Genomic DNA, 20,322 nt, shown 5'->3' on the forward strand with positions numbered 1-20,322 from the left:
GGAGCAGTTTAAATAGCGTATGGGAGTGGTCTTGACCTTTCCTGGGGAGGGGTCAAGGTTCGAGGGGCACAGGGGGTGGCATCCAAAGATGGAGGCCGAGACTGGGATTACACCCTCCACATGCTTTTCTAAGTAACTCTCATAAAACGCATTGGTTCACCAAACTGGGAGGTGGGATCCGTGTTTGGATCTGCTCACGGTTCCGAATCCAGATGGAACAGATGTCTCCCCAGGCACAGGGTCACACAACGACTAGCAAGAGGGACATGGCTCTCTCCACACACCATCCCACACAGCAGCAACAGGAACAAGGGTCCACACCACAGCACACACCAGCAAATCCCCAACACCCACATACAGCGCCGGGTGTAGGTGCTGCTGGGTCTCTAATCTCAGTGCTGGGTGACAAGCAGACACTGGAGGATCACTAGGCTCACTGGCATCCAGTCTCCATCAGCGCCAAGAAGGGCCTCCATCTCAAGGGAGCAAGGCTGAGTGTGATTCAGCAGGATACCCAATGTCCTCCTCTTGCTCCTGCACACACACACACATACACAACACACACATCCACTCACATACATGCACATCCACACGCAAATACACACATGCACACACATCCGCATGAGGACCCAGACGTATAAACACGGAATAAAAATCTTGTATTTTAATGCTGTCAATCATCACAATAAATAACTCGTTTACAAAGCACCCTGATGTAGTGATTTGGCTCACATAAGATGGTCACCATTTGTGCACACTGACAGAAACACACCTGTCCTGGGCAGGAGACCGCAGGTGTCAGGTGAAGAGGACAAAGGATGGGATAGATGAGGATGGATGAGTTCTCTTTTTTTCGAGACAGGGTTTCTCTGTGTAGCCCTGGCTGTCCTGGAACTCACTCTGTAGACCAGGCTGGCCTTGAACTCACTGAGATCCCACCTGCCTCTGCTCTGACTGCTGGGATTAAAGGTGTACGAATTTCGAATTTCATCCTTCCTTCCTTCCTTCCTCCCTCCCTCCCTCCCTCCCTCCCTCTCTTCCTTAGTCAGGGTTCAAACTCATAGAGATCCCCTCTGACTCCCAAGTGTTGGAATTAAAGGTGTGTGCCACCACCACTTGGCTGCAGAAATTTTTTTAAAGCACCGTAGTGATGACTTCCATTTTTAAACACCATTTACAGCCTTCACATCGCTGTGCTGGGAGCTGTGGTCCCCTCTTCAGCTCAGCTTGGATTCCACCATGGTCAGACACATCTCTGAGATGCCTGAGCTCCCAACTCTTCTCTGATGGGCCTGATTCCAAAGAGGAATTCCAATCTGGAAGTGCCAGTCCGGTCCTGCCAGCCCAGGCCAGAAGTCATGGTCTTCCTGTTTCACCTGGCCCCTGTCTTCAGCCCCCCCCCCCCAATTTTCACAGTTGGGGAACAGCAGGAAAGTCACACCTGAGGATCCCACACAGCTCCCTGCTGTCTGTCTTTTTTTCTTTTGTTTTTTCAAGACAGGGTTTCTCTGTGTAGCTTTCGAGCCTGTCCTGAACTTGCTCTGTAGACCAGGCTGGCCTTGAACTCAGAGAGATCTGCCTGCCTCTGCCTCCCAAGAGCTGGGATTAGGATTAAAGGCGTGAGCCACCACCACTGCCTGGCACCCTGTTCTTCAGAGCCACTTGTGCAGTGGGTCTGTCAGGCGATATCAGCATCAAATCACAGTGGTCGCACCTTCCAGAGACCCTTCCTATACCAGCTGCCCTTCAGGGGTCCGACTCAGACTTCAGCAGGGAGATCTTATGTTCTGGACAGAGTCCTCGTGGATGTTGTAGGGCTGAGGCCCTGCTTCCTGCTGCAGGTATTTCTCTGCAAAAGACACAGGATTTTATCACGTACTGAAAATGCTCCAGAGGCTGGGAGTCAAGGAGTGGCAGTCACCCAGGGTGTGGGGCCTAGGAAGAAAGTGTGGGCTGGTCTGGGGCCAGCACCTTTCCTAGTTCAGGGGTTCCCAACCCTCTCTGTTCCCTAGCCACACAGTTTGCACTCACCGGCCTCCTCCAGAGTGCTGAAGTGCTGGAACCCCGCCAGGTCCGCGGCCAACAGGGTGCGAAGCACAGATACCTAGGTGACAGACATGCTTTAACGCGAGGCAGGGTTTGCCTGCTCTGCGACATGGCAGAGGTAGCCTAGCGGATGCCCTGAGTGTTCCCATGAGATTCTGCTCGTCTCACATGGACGGAGGAGGGAGGAAGGTGGGCCAGAGGACCTTCCACAGGAGCAGTCTCCACAAAAGGCTGATGATCTAAGATATTAAAATGAAAAGCCGACAGGGCAAGGAAAATGTCTGCTGGCATCATTCGGCCTTGAAGCTACACGGAGCACAGCCATGGATAAAACCCCCTCTCCCATATAAAACCTAAGCCCCCTGGGCAGTCTCCACTCTCTCGAAGATCCTTCCCCTCCCCTGCTCTGAAGAGGGCATCCTGCTTCTGCAGAGGTTGGTCTCCTCTCTTCTGCTTCCACATTGACTCATTCATTAATCTGGATTAGGATGATGAGGGCTCTGCACACACACACACACACACACATACTCACACGCACGCATGCATGCACATACATACATACATACACACATACATGTACGCGCACACACATACACGCATGCACGCACGCACATACATACACACATGTACACACACGCACATACATACAGACATGTACACACACGCACACACATACACACACATGTACGCATGCACACACTCATGCATGTGCATACACACAGCACAATGGGCATGGGCCTGGGACAGGAGCCCTTGCCTGACATTCCCAGCACTAAGCTCACAGACCGCAGATGTGGAGCGGCACTGAGCGCAGGAGAATGAAGTCAAATGGTCGGTAACCTGCCAGGTTAGAACCGCCACCAGTAGAGTCCTGGACACGGGTCCTTATAATGATGCCATGGCTTGGAGGCGTCACTTAGGACTTAAAATGTTTCAGTTTTTGTTTTGTTTTGGGACAGGGTCTTACTCTGAAGTGAAGCCCTCTGCATGCCGGAACTACAGGTTCATGCATCGCATCTTCTCACAGGTGTTGCATTAGCCCAGGACCACCGGGAGGGCTGTGGACTCTCCTCATGAGGTGGCCAGGCTCTCCTACCTGCAGGCCAGCAAAGGCCAGGGTAACACCCTGCTTCCGGAAGTCCTCCAGGAGCTCCCTGAGTCCCACAACCACGGTGTAGTCTATGCTGCTGACGTGCGTGCACTCCAGGACTGCGCATTGTGGTATGGATGCTGGGGAGACAGGTCAAGAGTCTGCCACAGCGCAGGCCGAACATGGCTCTGCAGCCATGGCAGGGGTGAAGCGAGGCCATCAAGAGACCGTTCCCCAGGGCTGTGGCTCAGCAGTGGAGGAAATGGCTATCTTTTTAGGTTTCCTTGAATGTCAGTTCCTCAGGCAGAGGCACAGGCGCAAACACGGCCCTTACTGAGACAGGCTGTAGGGGGAGACGTGGGACTGCTGCCCAGTGGGGACTGTCTGATCTGCAGCAGCGGCTATACGCAGCAAAGACGGTTGGAATGCAAAAGCAAGCAAATGTCTCCCCAACCACTGAGGCTGCACCCGAGGGTGCTGAGGCTGTGGGGTAGGTGGATGCAGGAGTGTGTGCTGACTTCTGCTCATCTTGGCTGGCCCACATACCTTCCAGGGCCCGGTTCATTATTGTCTCTCGCAGGGCATCAATTGCAGGGAATTGCAGGCCACTGGCTGGCTGCAGGACCAGGATGTGTCCTTCTGATACCTGGACGGAGCAGGGTGAGAGTGAACGCTGGAGGAGATGGGTCAGGGTACTCTTCTAGGCTTTGCTCATGGATAGGCAGGAAACCATGACCCAAGCCTAACACATGGGGTACAGCACGAGGGGGAGCTGGCAGAGCCCCCCCCCCCAACACCTTACACTCAAGAGAGCTAGGGTCTGCTCTCCATCAGAAGCAGCTAAGATAGAAGACGTCTCGGTAACCTTAGCAACCAAGGGATTCCCACCACATTTTCCCTCCCCTGGGCCTACCTGGGTCTTGGGCCTCGCCACAGAGTGCAGGAGGATGATCAGAGACACCAGGGTCCCAGCCAGGATGCCGTATTGAACCTCCCAGAAGCACAGCAGGAAGGTCACGCAGAGTGGCAGCAGATCCAGTCCTATAAGAAGTGTTGGTTCAGGGACACCCCCTTCCCCAAGCATGCTCTCTGAGCCCCATAGCCCAGTGGCCAGCCGCTTAGCATCTCCTGGGGTTAACAGTGGTATTGAGAGCCCTAAAGAGGAAGATCTGGTAACAGGAATAGAAGCTGTGGGCTGCAGCTGGCCCACAGACCAAGGGCAGAGGGAGAGTATTGGGTCCTTGTCTATAGGGTAGGACCTGCCTGGCCTGGTCCCACCCCTCCAACTTCTATGAATAGGTAGACATGGGTGGGGGGGCTCACCAGAGAACCCAGGGGAAAAGGACAGAGAGAAGGTGTGTGTCTGTCTCTGTATGTGTGATAAGTATGTGTATGTGTGTGTGTCTCTCTGTATGTGCATATGTCTGCATGTGTCTGTTTCTGCATGTCTTTGTGTATATGTGTGTGCGTCTGTGTGTCTTGTGACTCCCAGAGACCAGGAAGACTCTTTGGCTGAAGTAGTGTCCTGGGTACAAAGTATATGGACTCAGCCTGGGATTTCACTTCTGATGCAGCAACCCAGACATTGCCCACCCTCCACGGAGCCTATTCCACACACACATACAGTAACGCACTCCAAGGCCGTCCTACAGATGACATGTTATACCCACATACACACAGAGTAACGCATTCTGAGGCCGTCTTAAAGATGACATGTTATACTCACACACATACAGTAACATACTCCGAGGCTGTCCTACAGATGACATGTGGACACACACATACAGTAACACACTCCAAGGCTGTCCTACAGATGACATGTTATACCCACACACATACAGTAACGCACTCCAAGGCTGTCCTACAGATGACATGTTATACCCACACACACACAGTAACACACTCTGAGGCTGTCCTAAAGACGACATGTGGACACACAGGAAGACCAGACACAGAACAACTGGTCATTTACATCTGTTAACTGTGGCCAACGAAGAAAAGGGACTTAGCTCTGGTCCGCTAAAGGAACTACTGGGTCAGGGACGCTCGGGTTAGGAGTCGGTGAGATGGAAAGGCTGTAAAGAGGGGCCGGGCGGTCACCCATCCATAGGAAGATAAAGGGATGTAGGAGGAGAATGGGGGACGGAATGGGAGGAACCCCAGTCTCCACTGGGCTCAGCTTTGTGTGGACCAAATCACGGCTCCTCCCGAGCCGCTACCCTGAGTGACAGGACTGTCTCCTGGGCTAGGGTGGCGGTACTTGAGTGACGGACCTGTCTCCTAGTTCTTCGTGTGTTCTTTCCTAAGTTTACCACAATGCCCCAGCTCTAGTCCAAAGTAGGGCTGCAGGCTGGGAGGGGATAACAGATGCCCTTGGCATTCAGATGCCGTGTCGGAGGCTGCCCGTCTTGAATGCGTGTACATACTCTTAACACGCCAGAGCGTCCCGAGAATCTTGGCATCAAAGAGTGGGGCCACAGCCATGATGATGACGGCAGCCAGCGCAGACTTGGGGATGTAGTAGAAGAGTGAGGTCAAGAAGTCCAGAGAGAGCAGCACCAGCACACCTGTGGGGAGGGGTCATCTGGGGGACGGGTTCCCACCCGGCACCCACAAAACGATGCAGCCTAAGCTGAGGTGTGGAGGGGCCTGGTGTCCAATGGGACACAGCTGTGGGTCCACGCAGACTTGGTAGGAATGACCTAAGCAGTTAGAGAACTATGGCTCCTTCCCTTCTCCACCGTTCCCACGGGTGGGGGGCTCACCAGTCACCAGGCCGCCTGCCGGGGTACACACCCCAGTCTGGGCATTCACAGCTGTCCTGGAAGACAATGGGAAGAAACCTGTCAATCCCCTGTGGCTGAGAGGGGAGCTGTCTGGCCTCATCCTGGGGCTGACCTTTCAGGGAGACCTGTGCTGGAAGAGGGCAGGTGGGGCTGACAACAGGCGACTGAGTTAACGTGGCTGCAGGGCACTGAGCTCAATCTCCCTTGTGGTCTATTTTTTTTTCTTAACTCTTTTGACAGTTTTATTCAAGTTTATCTTGCCACCATCTCGCCATTCCTCTCTCCCATGCCCCTTCCACTTCCTCTGGACTCCTTTCTCTTCTAACATATCTCTCCCCTTATTCATGCCTTGTGTTTTGATGGCCCCGAGGTTTTTTTTTAAATTTATTTATTTATTAAAGATTTCTGTCTCTTCCCTGCCACCGCCTCCCATTTCCCTCCCCCAATCAAGCCCCCCTCCCTCGTCAGCCCAAAGAGCAATCAGGGTTCCTTGCCCTGTGGGAAGTCCAAGGACCACCCGCCTCCATCCAGGTCTAGTAAGGTGAGCATCCAAACTGCCTAGGCTCCCACAAAGCCAGTACGTTAGGGTTCCTTGCACGAGCATTGGTGTGAGCAGGGCTCTTAACCAGAGCACGGGCAACTCACTGCTGGCCACACCGCTGAAGAAAATGATTTCCTGTCCCCGGGCAGCCATGAGCTGCCAACAGCTCTTCAGCCAGGGTGGGTGGGCTGTCCTGCTTTCTCTAATATTTACTATTCATTATTAAGTCTGAAAACACTGATCAAGAACTCCAATTCCTTTAAGGTTGTCCCTCTTCTGCCCCCACATCCTAAGTCTTTCCTGAGGAATGCACAGTTCCTCTTTAGGCACGGGGCTCCCCCATCCCATCTTCCAGAATCCAGGAAAGACTGCCTCCAAACCTGACTCAACAGGGCAGAGATTGAGACCTTTATGTCCCCATTTTTTCCTGTTCTTTCCTTCCTTCCCTCCCTCCCTCCCTTCCTATCTTTCTTCTCTCTCTCTCTCTCTCTCTCTCTCTCCCTCCCTCCCTCCCTCCCTTTCTCCCCCCACCCCCACCCCCTATAGATCTGGCCATTCCGGAACTCACTAAGTAGACCAGACTGGCCTTGACCTCACTTACAGAGCTCCACCTACTTCTGCCTCCCAAGTGCTGGGACTAAAGGTGCACTACTATGCTCTCTTCCCACTTTCTTTCAGAATTTAACTCAGACAGCAGCATGCCTGGAGGACTTGGATAGTCCAGGGATTCTACCTCTAAATGCAGGTCTGGGGTGCCAGGAGCTGTCCTGAAGGGCAGGTGTAACCTCCCTTGCTGTGAACATGGCCACAGCTTCCCAGAGGTCTTTAGAATGCCTGGTGGAGTAATGAGGAGGGACCAGTCCAATACGGTTGAGGGTGTGGTGGGGGGGGGGGGGAATAAGAGGTCTTTGGACCCTGCCAGCCCTAAATGAACAGGGAAGAAAGAACATGGCCACTCACCGCCCAAAGCTGCCAGTGACGGGGTAAGAGGAGACGAGGGAGCCCAGCATGTTGGCGAGGCCTGGGGAGAGAGCAGATGTTTACCAAGAGGGGCAGGAACATCAGACAGGAGGAATAGCAGCAGGTGGAGGTTAGGGGTCAAATGCAGACCCACATGGGGGGAAAGACGGAGGGAAGGACTGTTCCAGGGAAGGAATCCGGATCTTGATCACACTCACCTCGCTGGAGTCTAGTTTATTACTCCCATCTCTAATTCTAGATTTTTGTTTTTCCAGACAGGGTTTCTCTGTAGCTTGGAGCCTTTCCTAGAACTCACTTTGTAGACCAGGCTGGCCTTGAACTCACAAAGATCCGCCTGCCTCTGCCTCTCGAGTGCTGGGATTAAAGGCGTGCGCCACCACTGCCCGGCTTGATTTTTTCTTTTTCTTTTTTTTTTTTCTTTGCCTGCATGTATGGCTCTGCTAAGTTTCCTGAGCCCCTGGAAGTGGAGTTAGCGACAGCTGGGAGTCACCATGTGGTTGCTGGGAATTGAACCCGGATGCTCTGGAAGAGCACCTGTTACTCTTAACCACTGAGCCACCTCTCCAGGCCCTGGTCTCATGTAGCCCAGGCTGTGCATGAACTTGGTATGTAGTCGAGAATGACCCTGAGCCTGTGAGCCGTTGTCTCTGCTTCCTGAGGGCCGAGACCACAGTGTGGGCCACCATGTCCTACCTGTTCTAGGTTCAAAGCAGATCTGGCTCATGCCTCGCCACGTGAGGCCTGGTGACACCGTAGAGACGGTATCAGTAAGACATCCACCTGAGCACCTGAGACACAACTGCTGTGAATGACAAGTCGAGGGACCCAAGGCCAAGGCTGGCAAGGTGCCTTCCCCGGTCACACTCCAGACCACATGGAATCCAGGACCATACCTTGCTGGACCCACACTCTGGCTACCCAACATCCATCCCACCCAGGAATCTTTACAATGACCTATCCCGGAAACTGCAGGTTCAAGGCCTGCTCAAGACACAACATTATACAGCAACTGCTCAGCCATCTTTTCACGAGCGACTTATCAGAACCAAGGGATCCGGTAAAGGCTAAACCAAAAGGCACCCTGGGGACACCACTGCCATTAGGACAGTCCTCTGCTCTTACTGACTTGTTTACTTATTTATTATGTGTTGGTAGTGGGGGTTGAGGTGCTACTTTTACCCCTCGTAATGCCAGGATCAAGTTCAGTGCTTCATACATGGTAAGACAGTGCTCTCTCTCTCTCTCTCTCTCTCTCTCTCTCTCTCTCTCTCACACACACACACACACACACACACACACACAGAGTCTCTGGACACACAGTATTTGAAGAGGTGGGAATACACCTGAGAAATCACAGCCGGGTGACTTGCTGGGACGTGCATAGGGCCTGTGGATTCCTTCTGCTTGAGGCAGGTGATTCCACCTCAATGGGTGGGCATCCACAAGGGTGAAAGGACCAGACAGGAAAGCCCAGGTCCCACAACACATTAAAAACAGTTCCATTATCAAATTCAATATTTTCAGTGTGGTGCTGAAGCGATGGCCCAGTTGTTAAGAACACCTGATGCTCTCTCAGAGGACCCGGCTTCTATTTCTAGCCCCTGCACGGTGGCTCACAAATGTTTGTAACTCCAATTCCAGGGAAACCAAAGTCTTCTTCTGACCTATACTGTACATACATGCACACACGTGCACACACACACATTCCCAACACACAAAAATAAAGAAAAATTTTAAACAAAAAGAATTTTAGGCCGGGCGATGGTGGCGCACACCTTTAATCCCAGCACTTGGGAGGCAGAGGCAGGTGGATCTCTATGAGTTCGAGGCCAGCCTGGTCTACAGAGCTAGTTCCAGGACAGGCTCCAAAGCCACAGAGAAACCCTGTTTCGAACCCCCCCCCCCAAAAAAAGAATTTTAGCATTGTTTCCAAACACATCAGTACACACGTTAGATTGTAGGGACAAAAGAAAGTGCAACTAAGCCTAACGCAGACCCCAGAGACCCACCTGAGAGTCCTCACTGACCCACACGCCCTTACCTGGAGGGAGGGCACACTCCTGGGCCCAATGTTCAGGAGACTCGCCTGTGAGTCCACCTGGCTGCACCCTCCAGCTCCCTCCCCGGCACAGGGCAAGGCTCTAGATTTTGGGCAGGCTCAGCAGGCTCTTGGCCAGCAGAGGAACAGACCACAGGGGAGGGGCTGCATGGAACAGACTGGACACCTGAGGACAGGTCCAAGCTGAGATGTCAAAGGCCTCTCCCCCCACAAACATCACACCTGGTGTAATCAGACAGACACACAGTCACTGGGACCAGGCGGGTCTTACCGATGGCCAGCAGCTCCTGGTTGGCATCGATGCGGTAGTTGTTCTGAGACGCTGAAGAGAAAGGACAACACACACGCTGTCAGTGGCACAGAGAACAAATCACATGTGGTCCCAAGTTGCATGGTAAGTTCACACATAAAGCACACACAAACTGAACACGCTTGATCTAAACTAAGGGATGCTTAAAATCCAAGAGCAGGAGCTGAGTGATGGCTCCGTGGTCACGAGCACTTGCTGCTCTCGCAGAAGACTGGGTTTGGTTACCAGTACCACATGGTGGTTCACAACTGTCTCTAACTGTAGTTCAAGCAGTGCAGTGCCCTCTCCTGGCCTCTGCAGGCACAGCATACATGTGGTGCGCATACATACAGGCATTCATATGTACAAATAAAATATGAAGGGGAGGTTGAGACAGGATATTGCTGCGTGACCCTAGCCTGTAACTCCCTATAAATACCAGGCTGGCCTTGAACTCACAAAGTCTGCCTCTGAGTGCTGGGGTAGACCAGTATGCCTAAACTAGGGTCTGATTGGGGTAAGGGACAAAGAGCTGGAGTGGTGGAGAAGGAATTTGTTCCAGGCACAACCAGGATCAGGCAGGAAGCATGATGTATGGAGTTCTGAAAGCATGCATCATGTCTGCTGGTGACCATGTGTTGCTGGGGGTAGAACCCAGACTGCACAAGTCAGGCAAATGCTGCAGCACTGAACCCCACCCCAAGCCCTGGGTTTCATCTTCAGAATCACCCTGTCCCCGTAGCTAAGAGGACCTGCCGTGGTGATGGATTAGAACACAGGGCACTGATGATGCTGAGCTGGAAGAACTGCTGACTTGAGCCAGGCGGTGGTAGCGCACGCCTTTAATCCCAGCACTTGGGAGGCAGAGGCAGGCGGATCTCTGTGAGTTCAACGACAGGCACCAGAGCTAGAGAAAAAACAAAACAAACAAACAACAAAAAAAACCATGCTGACTGATGGGGCAAGTGAAGGATTTAAGAGTCCCACCTTAGAATGGCAAGATCCTGGATGTGTGTTGAGCCAGAGGGGGAAACAAGGGGTCAAAATTTTAGGAATTTTGTGAGCCAAGTACTAAAGTTGAAGTTTAAAGTCCAGCCTTTCCTACTGATTAAATTAAAACATTTCAGCAGGATGTGGTGGCTCACTTTAATCCCAGCACTCAGGAGTTCTGGTCTAGCAGGGTGTTCCAGGCCAGTCAAGGCTACATAGTTTGGCTTGGTCTCAAAAACAAACAAATAAATAAACACATTTTGGGGCTGGAATGATGACCCAGGGTTGAGAAAGCTTATTCCTCTTGCAGGAAACCCAAGTTCAGCTCCTCCCACCCTCATCAGGTGGTTCACCAGCACCTCCAGCTCCAGTTCCAGGGGATTGGACACTTTCTGGCTTCTACAGGCATCTGAATTCATGTGTGCGTGCGTGTGTGCGCAGATATGCGCGCACACGCACACACACAAATAAATTAATCTTTAAAAATCTTGCAATTCAACAAATTACATTAAAAACAATGATAACACAGCTTGCTGCTTCCTGGACCCCATGTCACTGTGATCAGTGAGGTGTCTATTGCCCACTGTGAGAGGCTGCGCTGGGGAACAAATCGGTACCTAACACACATTTCATCCCAGCTCATCAAACATCGTGCTCAGCTCCAGCCTGGTAGGAGCATCCGCACCCCAGAAACCAGCAAGCGCTCCTCCATAGCGGAATTCATGCGTCCACAGGGCAGGCTGCCAGCATGCTAACATCATATCCTGATGGTGTTCCTTACCCACAGAGCCCTCTGACAGCGCACTGAGTGTCCTTCGCCAGGACCCCGGGAGCTAGGAGTGTGGCCAACTTGCACAGGCTGCGTTCTGAGAGCGCCTGGGCCATGCTGGCTCCCCTTCAGTCTGTGAAGCCTTCTGGACTTTAGTTTACGGATGTCCATTAATCCCTAGCCCCCTGCATTATTGAAAACATGAGCACGCATTACCTGCATTAAAATTCTAATTTTAAAAATTAGAATAGGCAAACACACCAGGAAGCAGAGGCCTGGAGTGGGCTCGTGTGTGTATGTGTGTTGGGGGAGTTATAGGTGGTGGGCATCTCACCAAAGGATTTGGCCACAGCGATGCTCTCCAGGAGACCCACCAGAGGTACCACAGCCAGTCCGGCCCCCATGTCCTGGGAGGAGAGAGGGAGAGAAAATTGTTGTCCTGTGCTCAGGGAGGGTCTTTCCAAGCAGGGACCTGCTGAGGCGGATGGTCCTTCTTGGTGACTATCGGAGGCAAACACTGCCCAAGCGCAGGAGCGTGAATTTGTACCAGAGAGAAAACACCACCGCATCGTGAAAAGAGAGACACCAAGAACCCAACAAAGGCATCCTTTCCCGGTGTCCACAGGAGGAAGGAGTTTGAGTTAGAGAGGCATGCGTCCTATCTGGCTGCTTCTCCACTTTCCTGAGACACCCATCTCGAGGACCCGGCCCAGGGCCCGTCTCAGCCCTGCACCATCATGCTCACCTGCACCATCTCTGAGAAGGAGATGGTCTTATTGTCTGTGGTCACTGAGAAGGGTGGGGCCCGCAGAGGAGGGAGCCCCTCCTCTATCTTTCCAGTCAGAACGAAAGGATGGCGTCCTGTCACCTCGAAGGAGTAAGCAATCAGGGCCGCAAAGGAGACCACCAAGGCATTGCGAGCTGGGACAGAAGCAGGGAGAGATTGGTGAGACACAGTCTTCATTGCTTCTGACAATTTAGTTATTACTTTATGTGTATAAGTGGCTTGTTTGTTTGTTTGAGACAGGGTTTCTCTGTGTAGCCCTGACTGTCCTGGAACTCACTATGTAGATCAGGCTGGCCTCGAACTCACAGAGACCCATCTATATTTGATTCCCAAGTTGGGATTAAAGGCATAAATCACTACACCTGGCCGCTACTGATTTTTTATTCAATTCATTGTGATCAGAAGGTACACCTTACTGATTCAAAACTATTTACATTTAGCCAGGCAGTAGTGGCACACACCTTTAATCTCAGCACTCGGAGGCGGAAGCAGGCAGATCTCTGTGAGTTTGAGGCCAGGCTGGTCTACAGAGTAAGTTCCAGGATAGCCAGGGCTACAGAGAAACCCTGTCTCAAACAAACAACACACTTCATGACAGCCATAATGATCGCTAATGTCCCTGGCGGGACAAAGCCACCTAAGTCTGAAACTATCTGCGGCCGTGTGTCCTCAGTTTGGCTGTGGGTCGAAAGCACCTACGCCCCCAGCACGACCTCTGTGGAGCCAGCTCCTCGGCCAACAGGTCCCCTCACCTGTTGTGACAGTCCACACCAGTCCACGGCTGAACTTCACGCCAAGGGGGGTCTCAGGATGGGGAGGAGGCATGCGTGCCCGCATCAGCTTCAGCACCAGAAGCAGCACCATGCAGGCCAGCCCCAGGACGGCGTCGCCCACCCTGTGGACAGAGGGTCAGTCAGCACCCGACTCAGCAGCAAGGGTCTGCGGGGTGCTGTGGCTATCCTCTCCTTCTATCGAGATAGGGTCTCTCTATACAGCTGAAGTAGTTCTTGAATTTGCAATCCTCCTGCCTTCGCATTCCAAATGCCAGGACCATAGACAAGAGTACAGCTCTCAGTGGTAGCTGTTGCTGCAAGTCTCTCTGCCCTTTCCACCTTCTCCTGAATAACCTACATCTCTATTCTATTTCAGAACTTCTCTGGCCTCTGATGTATACACTCCTCCGAGGGCTCGGATGTGAGAGGCCCATCGTCCTCACGGTAACTGGATTAGTGGCCTGGTTTTCAGTCACATGTTCTCTGCTTAGCCTGTTCCCAAGAGGTTTGGAGGGCTTGGGATTGCATGGCCAGGGACACCTGTTACTAACACTGTACTGGGCTGGGACTGGCCAATCTCACTCCCCTGCCTCCACCAGGGCAGACAGGAAGCAAGCACCGTGCTACTGGCTTCAGGTCCTTGGGAGCAGCAGCCAACTGCCCTCGGCTTGGGTGGCTCCCCAAGTAATTTTTGGCATAAGGGGCAGGCTGGTTCCTGCCCGGCTGCTCTCCCTGAAGGATAGGCCCCACTGCGGGTGCCCCAGCTCTCCAAAGCCCGTTGGCCCTGCCTGCTGCCCGGGCTCTGTGTTTGCAGCAGCTGTCGGTGCTAGGTCTGTGTTCTCTGCCTCCCTAAGAACCCTGGGAGCGAGACGTTGATGAAGGAGACGCTAGGGACGCTGTCCACGCTGCCCAGGTCTTGCTAAAATGCTGCTGACTGCGGGTCTGACCTGGCCTGGGTGTCTGCAGGTCTGACTTGGGACAGCACTGCTCTTAAGGGCCCCTGTGAGACAGAACAAATGCCACCTGGATGGGGCTGAGGTGGGGGTGTGGACGGGGTCAAGAAGGACAAAAGTCGACAGGTACCTGGTTTCTCCGATGTGGAGGAAGGTGTGGTAGACCTGGAGGAAGAACTGCCGGGGGATGTTCTTCAGTCCCAGCAGGTTCTGTTCAGATAGAGGAGTCATCAGACAGTCGCCCACCAGAGGCCAGCTGCTCACACTTTCCCCATCAGAAGCCCCTGAAGTCCCATGCTGGACCCCAATCCCGGGGCCGTGCTGCCTCAGGGCTCCCAAGAGACCAACAGCTGATCACTCAAGGTCCTGAGGCAGGAGAGTGGAGTTGCCCTTTTTTTTTGGTTGTTCAAGACAGGGTTTCTCTGTGTAGCTTTGGAGTCTATCCAGGAACTCTCTCTGTAGACCAGGCTGGCCTTGAACTCACAGAAATCCTCCTGCCTCTGCCTCCTGAGTGCTGGGATTAAAGGGGTGCGCCACCACTGCCCAGGGGAGTTATCTTAGTAAAGACAAAATGCCGGCTTGGGACCCCAGTTCTACGGCTGTGTGGTCAGGAGTCCCTGCTGCCTCTAAGCACCCGCAGACACTGGGTCAAAGTTGTCCATCACTCCTAGCACCACCTCCACCAACCAGAAGGAAAAACCATACCTGCCACAAAACAACACACAGACAGGCAGGGCTCCGAGGGAGCTGGGTGCTGGCGGCCTTCAGAAAAAGGGACCCTACTCTCTGGCTTTGTTTTTTATCTCATGAAGTCTCGTAGGGGCGGTGACAGGCTGTGACAGCCTGATACCTGCTACAGACCCTGAGGTGTGGGAACTCTGGATAAGTAATCACAGGTGTATTCTGGGTAGGTAAGCACAGGTGTATCCTGGATGACTCACGGCCCAGGCATGTCAGAAAGCTGCAGGTCATTCTAGGCGTGTGCCACCACCGCTTGGCAGCAGGTCATGCTTTAAAAATCTGGTAGGCAGCCAGCAGGGAAAAACAGAGTTCAGAGAAGGATCTCACTGCTGGCATTATGACCACAAAGGGGCCATTGCATTCTCACAAGGGAAGGGAAAAATAAAATTTAGTGCATGTTTATCGCTAAAATTGAATTATATTGTTTTCCTCACAGAAAAGACCCTGGCACGCCCTGACAAGTGTGCATAACCCTCCTCACCGTGCTTCCCCACAGTTTGCTAAGTTGTTTGCTGATTTTATTTTATTTTTTTAATTTTTTTTTTTTTTTTTTTTTTTTTGGTTTTTCGAGACAGGGTTTCTCTGTAGCTTTGGAGCCTGTCCTGGAGCTAGCTCTTGTAGACCAGGCTCATCTTGAACTCACAGAAATCCACCTGCCTCTGCCTCCCGAGTGCTGGGATTAAAGGCGTGCGCCACCACCACCCGGCTGTTTGCTGGTTTTAAAGTGGACACAGTGACAAGCCTGTCATCTGGGGTCTGGTGTGGGGAGTTAGATGCATGAAAGTGTGACCTCGTGCCTAGCAGTCAGAGTGGGGGAAAAAAAAGAAGAAAAAAAGAAAAAAATAAATGAAGAAAAAGCAAAGGTCGGCCGACCCCCCACACTTACCCACATCCCTACCCTGTATTTTCAGGCCCGCACCAGAGAGGTGGAGCAGCCCCTGGCCTTGGGAAGTGTGCCTTGTGGAGCTGTGAGTGGTGACACAGGGTCACAAGACTGGGGTGTGGCTCTGGGTAGGCCACGAGGGGCCCAAGTTGCCAAGGACAGGTCAGAGGTCAGTTCCTCTCTTCATGCACTTGGCTGCCCACTTGACACTGAGCACCCAGTCCCATCCCTGGGGGCCGGCAGTGGACAGAGTAAATTCTGCCATTGGGTGACCGAAGAGCATGAGTTTTAGTAAAAAAAAAAAAAAAGTAATAAAATAAAAAAGGTAAGTCTGATGTGCTCAAAAAATGGTAAAGGAAAATGGAGGGACCACCCCAGCAAAGCCGTGCCTCGAGGTCAGGTCCGGGAGATGGCTGCTGGAGCTGGGTCAGCAACCAGAAGTCTGCCAAACAAGTAAGGACAGGACAGAAGCACCCTGGGGGGCCCATTATGCACCCGGGCACAGATGCCATAAAGCCAGGGATACAGCAGCCAGCCCCAAACTACCCACTGAGAAGCCTGATCATCATTTAACACCTGCCCAAAGATGAGGAGACCCTGAGGAAGGCCATTCTACAAAGAGGAGAGCCCTGAGAGCATCATGTGCTTCTCGTTCCCTGGGGAACAGACAGCTACAGGCCCCGGCAGGCGACAGGCAGGACTGGCCTTGGTTGTACTCTCAGGCACGGCAACAGCAGCCGCAGGGGCAGAGTCCAGGTGGACTCTGAGCCTACCTTGATCTGTCCAAAGCCAATGGTGATGGCGGCAGCAGAAGTGAAGCCGTTAATGACAGGGCAGGAGATAAAGTCGAGTAGAAACCCTGTGGCCAACAGAGAGAAGAATGGACATTTAATCCACTCAGCTTCAGAGAAGGGGTATGTGTGGGCAGGGAGAAATGGCACAGGGGGGCTGGGGGTTGACTCCACAGCTAAGGGATGATGGGCGGCATGCTGCTCTAAACCTTTTTTCTAAAGATTTATTTTTGTGTGTGTGTGTGTGTGTGTGTGTGTGTGTGTGTGTGAGTTTATGTGCACCATGTGTGTGCCCATGTGAAGAGAGGCCAGGAGAGGATGCCAGACACCCTGAAGTTGCCCAGGTGGCTACTGGGAATTGAACCCAGGTCTTCTGCAAGAGGAGGACATGTGCTTAGCTGTGAGACATCTTCCCAGCCTCACATCTGTGGTGATTCCCCTGCAGGCTTGAATGAACGCGGCTCAGCCTGTTGTACTGTAACCAGCCCTAGATCAGAGCTTCTAGAGTCTGGCCAACATCATTCTACTCTAGCCATATTTAAGCACAGCACAATTTTGGGAAAAAATATTAGGATAACAACGAACTCAGTCCAAGTGCATAATAATATAAGACATGTTTACACTGAGATTCTTTGCAAAGTACATCCGGCTTCCTTCACAGGAATGGGTACTGTTGGCGTAGAGATAGTGCCCAAGGTTTAGACTTTAGGGAGCTTGACTGAGGTAAACACATTGCCTGTGGGTGTCAGGATTGACCCGGCCCTAAGATAACATAGAAGTCACTTAGGCTGTTGTAGAGTATGGCTGACATCACTCATGAGAATGGGATTTATCTGTCAGGCGTGGCAGTGCACACGCCTTTAATCCCAGCACTCAGAAGGCAGAGGCAGGTGGATCTCTGGGGTCAAGACCAGCCTGGTTTGCAGAGTGAGTTCCAGGACAGTCAGGACTACACAGAGAAACCCTATCTTGAAATACCAAAACCAAAACCAGAAAAAAAAAAAAAAGAAAAAGAAAAAAAGAATGGGTTTTATGCTCTAAAGCAATACTCAAGGGGGCCTGGGAAAAGTAAAGACAGACATTCTGAAAGACGTGGGCAGAGCCTCACTCCACTGAGGAGGTGAGCTACGTTTGGCTTTGCTGGCTTCTCCAGTGTTCATCTGCGTGCACAGAGCCTTTCTGTCCTCCACACACATATTCTAGACATTTTGAAGGTGGGACAGGTCTAGGATGTGGGTCCCCAACACTTCTACAAGGGCTCTATTCTGGCCCCTACAGCGGAGTTGGAGGTTGACCCTCCATGTATGCAGCGATGCAAAGAAAGGCACCCTAGGAGGACTTGGTACCCCAGGAATGGCAGCCATGAAGCCCCTCCCAAAACAGGAAAGCGGTCTTACCTAAATGCAGGAAGCCCATGGCCAGCTGGATACACCCAGACAGGAAGGCTAGCAGCACAGCGTAGGCGGGCTCGTGGAACGTGTAGAAGGACACCAGGAGGGACATGATAGCCGTGGGGCCCAGAGTCACGTCCCGGGAGGTGCCCAGGAACAAATACACGAAGCAGCCCATGAAGGCCGAGTAGAGGCCATACTGTTGGGGAAAGGCAGCAGTGAGCACCAGGAGGTCCAGGCTGGTCCCCATACACCCACGTCTCTGTTGTCAACCCCGTACTTGGGCACCCCAGCATGCCCCGGAGGATGCACCCCCTTTTCCCATTAACTACTAATGGTGGGGGACGAGGGGTTGTCTGTTCGAAGCTCAGGGCTGTGTGCTTATATCTGTGAGTCAGAGAATTGTTTGTTTTTTTATAGATTCTTATTTATTCATTTATTTTGGGTTGTCAAGGCAGGGTTTCTCTGTGTAGTCCTGGCTGCCCTGGAACTCGCTCTGTAGACCAGATTGGCCTCGAAATCACAGAGATCCACCTGCCTCTGCCTCCTGCACGCTGGAGTTAAAGGCGTGCGCCACCACCGCCCAGCTTTGTTTTTTAACTTTATGTTCATGATGATTCTGCCTCCAATTATGGATGCGTTCCGTGTGAGTGCAGGTGACCTCTGAGGTCAGCGTTGTAACTAGAGTTACAAGTGGTTTTTAGGAACTTCACCACATGGATTCTGGGAACTGAACCCAGGTCCTCTGCAGGAGCTGTGAAAGTTCTTAACTGCTGAGTCATCTCTCCAGCCCTAAGTATTAAGTCATGATGCTGGCCCCAGCTGGAAAATCTAGGACCAGCTTGGCACCGTAAGGCAGTCACATGTTAGGTCTTAACAGTTAAGAGATTAGACACATTAACAACAGTTAAGAGGCCACCAGGGTTGGACCTATGAGAGTGTCTGACTCCCTGTTGGTGTTTCTGTGTGTGGACAGACATTGAGGGACAAGGAAGGGTCAGGATGGGGAGGGACAGATGGCAGAGGGGTCAGTTATGTCACCTGGGGCGGGAGTCCAGCCACTTCTGCGTAGGCCAGAGCCTGGGGGATGACCGTGAGTCCCACGGAAAGTCCAGCGATGAAGTCCATTTTCAGCCACTGCAGAGAGTAGACAGGCAGCCAGGCCAGAATGGGCAGTCTCCTCTTCAGGGCCCCACGAGAGCAGCAGCAGGTGTCCGGCGCCATGTCCAGGCTGGGGCAGACCTTTCACGGAGGATGGATTCCCTAGAGTGGGGCTGGGCATGCGTGACACAGAGCAGTGATAGGCGGTGGGTTTGGGAGGTGTCAATGTCCCATAGTAACCCCCTTCATGGACCTCAGGAAGAGAGAATCTGTCTTTTGTGAGAGGGAGGCTGAGTCAGGTGGCTAAGTTCACCAAACCATGATGATCTGGAAAAGGAAGCCAGCGACCTGTGCACATGAGCCTGGACCAAGGACTCAGGAAGGCTCCTCATCCCCTGAACCCCACAATCACCAAGTCTGGGTGTATCTCCATTGGCAACACCTACCAACAAACCAGGTAAAATTTAGCCAGACTAAATTTCAGGCTCTGAAGTATCCGTTCCTTTATTTTATCCTCTCTCCAAAGATCTTGATGGTACCAGCCCAGACAGAAGCAGGTCCTGCAGGCTCAGGCCTCCTCTGGCTGACCAGAGTGTGGGTGGGCAGCCTTGGGGGCCCTAGGGGCACCAAGATTTCAAGTGTGCACCACCACTGAGGCCACCACAGAGGAAGGGCTCCACCCACCACTGAGGAGGGCACCGCAGAACTGTGACAGGAGACTCACATCCTAGAAGTTACCCAGCATCCACCTGTGGCATTCATAGTCCAAGAGAGGGGCCCTGGGAATTCTAGTTGGCTTTCCAAAGACCAACCAGAGGTCCCGAATTAATTTTAGGTGCGTGTGGCATCCGCTAAAATCCTGGCACACACACACACACAGAGTCCCAGAACCATAGCTGGTTCCCCACCACTGGTCCACGCTCCCCAGCCCTTGAAGTGCTGTTCTGGACAAAGTCCACTCCTCCCCACCCCCCACCACCCACGCCGCGCTAGCACGGGTCCAGTGGGGACCCTGACTCCTGGGGTCCCAGTGGGGAACACAAGCCATCCTGAGAACCTGGAGCAAGGCTGAGAACCTGGAGCAAGGCTGAAGGAGGCCGAGATTCCTGTGGGACTCGGTGGGGGAGGGTCCCCGGACTAGGACGTACCCGGGGACCCAGCGCTGGCCGCGCGTCCACAGCTCCGGATGATCCCAGGCCCCGCGGCTGCACACTCCCTCCCTCCACTCCACGGATCCAGACTCACCCACTGGACGCTGAGGCTCTGGGGTCTCCCAAAGTGGCCGTGGCTGAGTTGGCAGGAATCTCAGGGACAGAGTAGGCAGGACGTGGGCGGGGCCGAGCGTGCACGT

General features: G+C 52.8%; 1 protein-coding gene across 1 annotated transcript; it reads right to left on the reverse strand.

The window, feature by feature from the left end:
- Window positions 1-1,035: 1,035 nt before the first annotated feature.
- On the reverse strand, window positions 1,036-20,292 carry Slc26a11 (solute carrier family 26 member 11). The gene is made up of 17 exons (XM_041635957.1): window positions 20,217-20,292; window positions 18,912-19,144; window positions 17,877-18,069; window positions 16,462-16,547; window positions 14,195-14,274; window positions 13,091-13,233; window positions 12,297-12,472; window positions 11,886-11,958; window positions 9,775-9,825; window positions 7,424-7,484; window positions 5,902-5,957; window positions 5,563-5,703; window positions 4,050-4,177; window positions 3,683-3,782; window positions 3,143-3,276; window positions 2,032-2,104; window positions 1,036-1,849 (listed from the first exon to the last, which is right to left on the reverse strand). Exons 2-17 carry the CDS (start codon window positions 19,092-19,094, stop codon window positions 1,767-1,769), a joined length of 1,761 nt encoding a protein of 586 aa, XP_041491891.1. The 5' UTR covers window positions 19,095-19,144; window positions 20,217-20,292; the 3' UTR covers window positions 1,036-1,766.
- Window positions 20,293-20,322: the final 30 nt, after the last annotated feature.

Source organism: Microtus oregoni, unplaced genomic scaffold, assembly GCF_018167655.1.
Source record: "Microtus oregoni isolate MIOR12 unplaced genomic scaffold, Mior012 000048F_ref0000485, whole genome shotgun sequence".
Classification (NCBI taxonomy): domain Eukaryota; kingdom Metazoa; phylum Chordata; class Mammalia; order Rodentia; family Cricetidae; genus Microtus; species Microtus oregoni.

Coding starts and splice junctions, on each gene's coding strand:
- Slc26a11 (XM_041635957.1), bottom strand. CDS start 19,094: ATGGCGCCGGACACCTGCTGCTGCTCTCGTGGGGCCCTGAAGAGGAGA. Junction 4,178..5,562: donor GACGCTCTGGCGTGTTAAGA/GTATGTACACGC, acceptor CACTTCTTATAG/GACTGGATCTGCTGCCACTC. Junction 1,850..2,031: donor CAGCACTCTGGAGGAGGCCG/GTGAGTGCAAAC, acceptor TGTCTTTTGCAG/AGAAATACCTGCAGCAGGAA.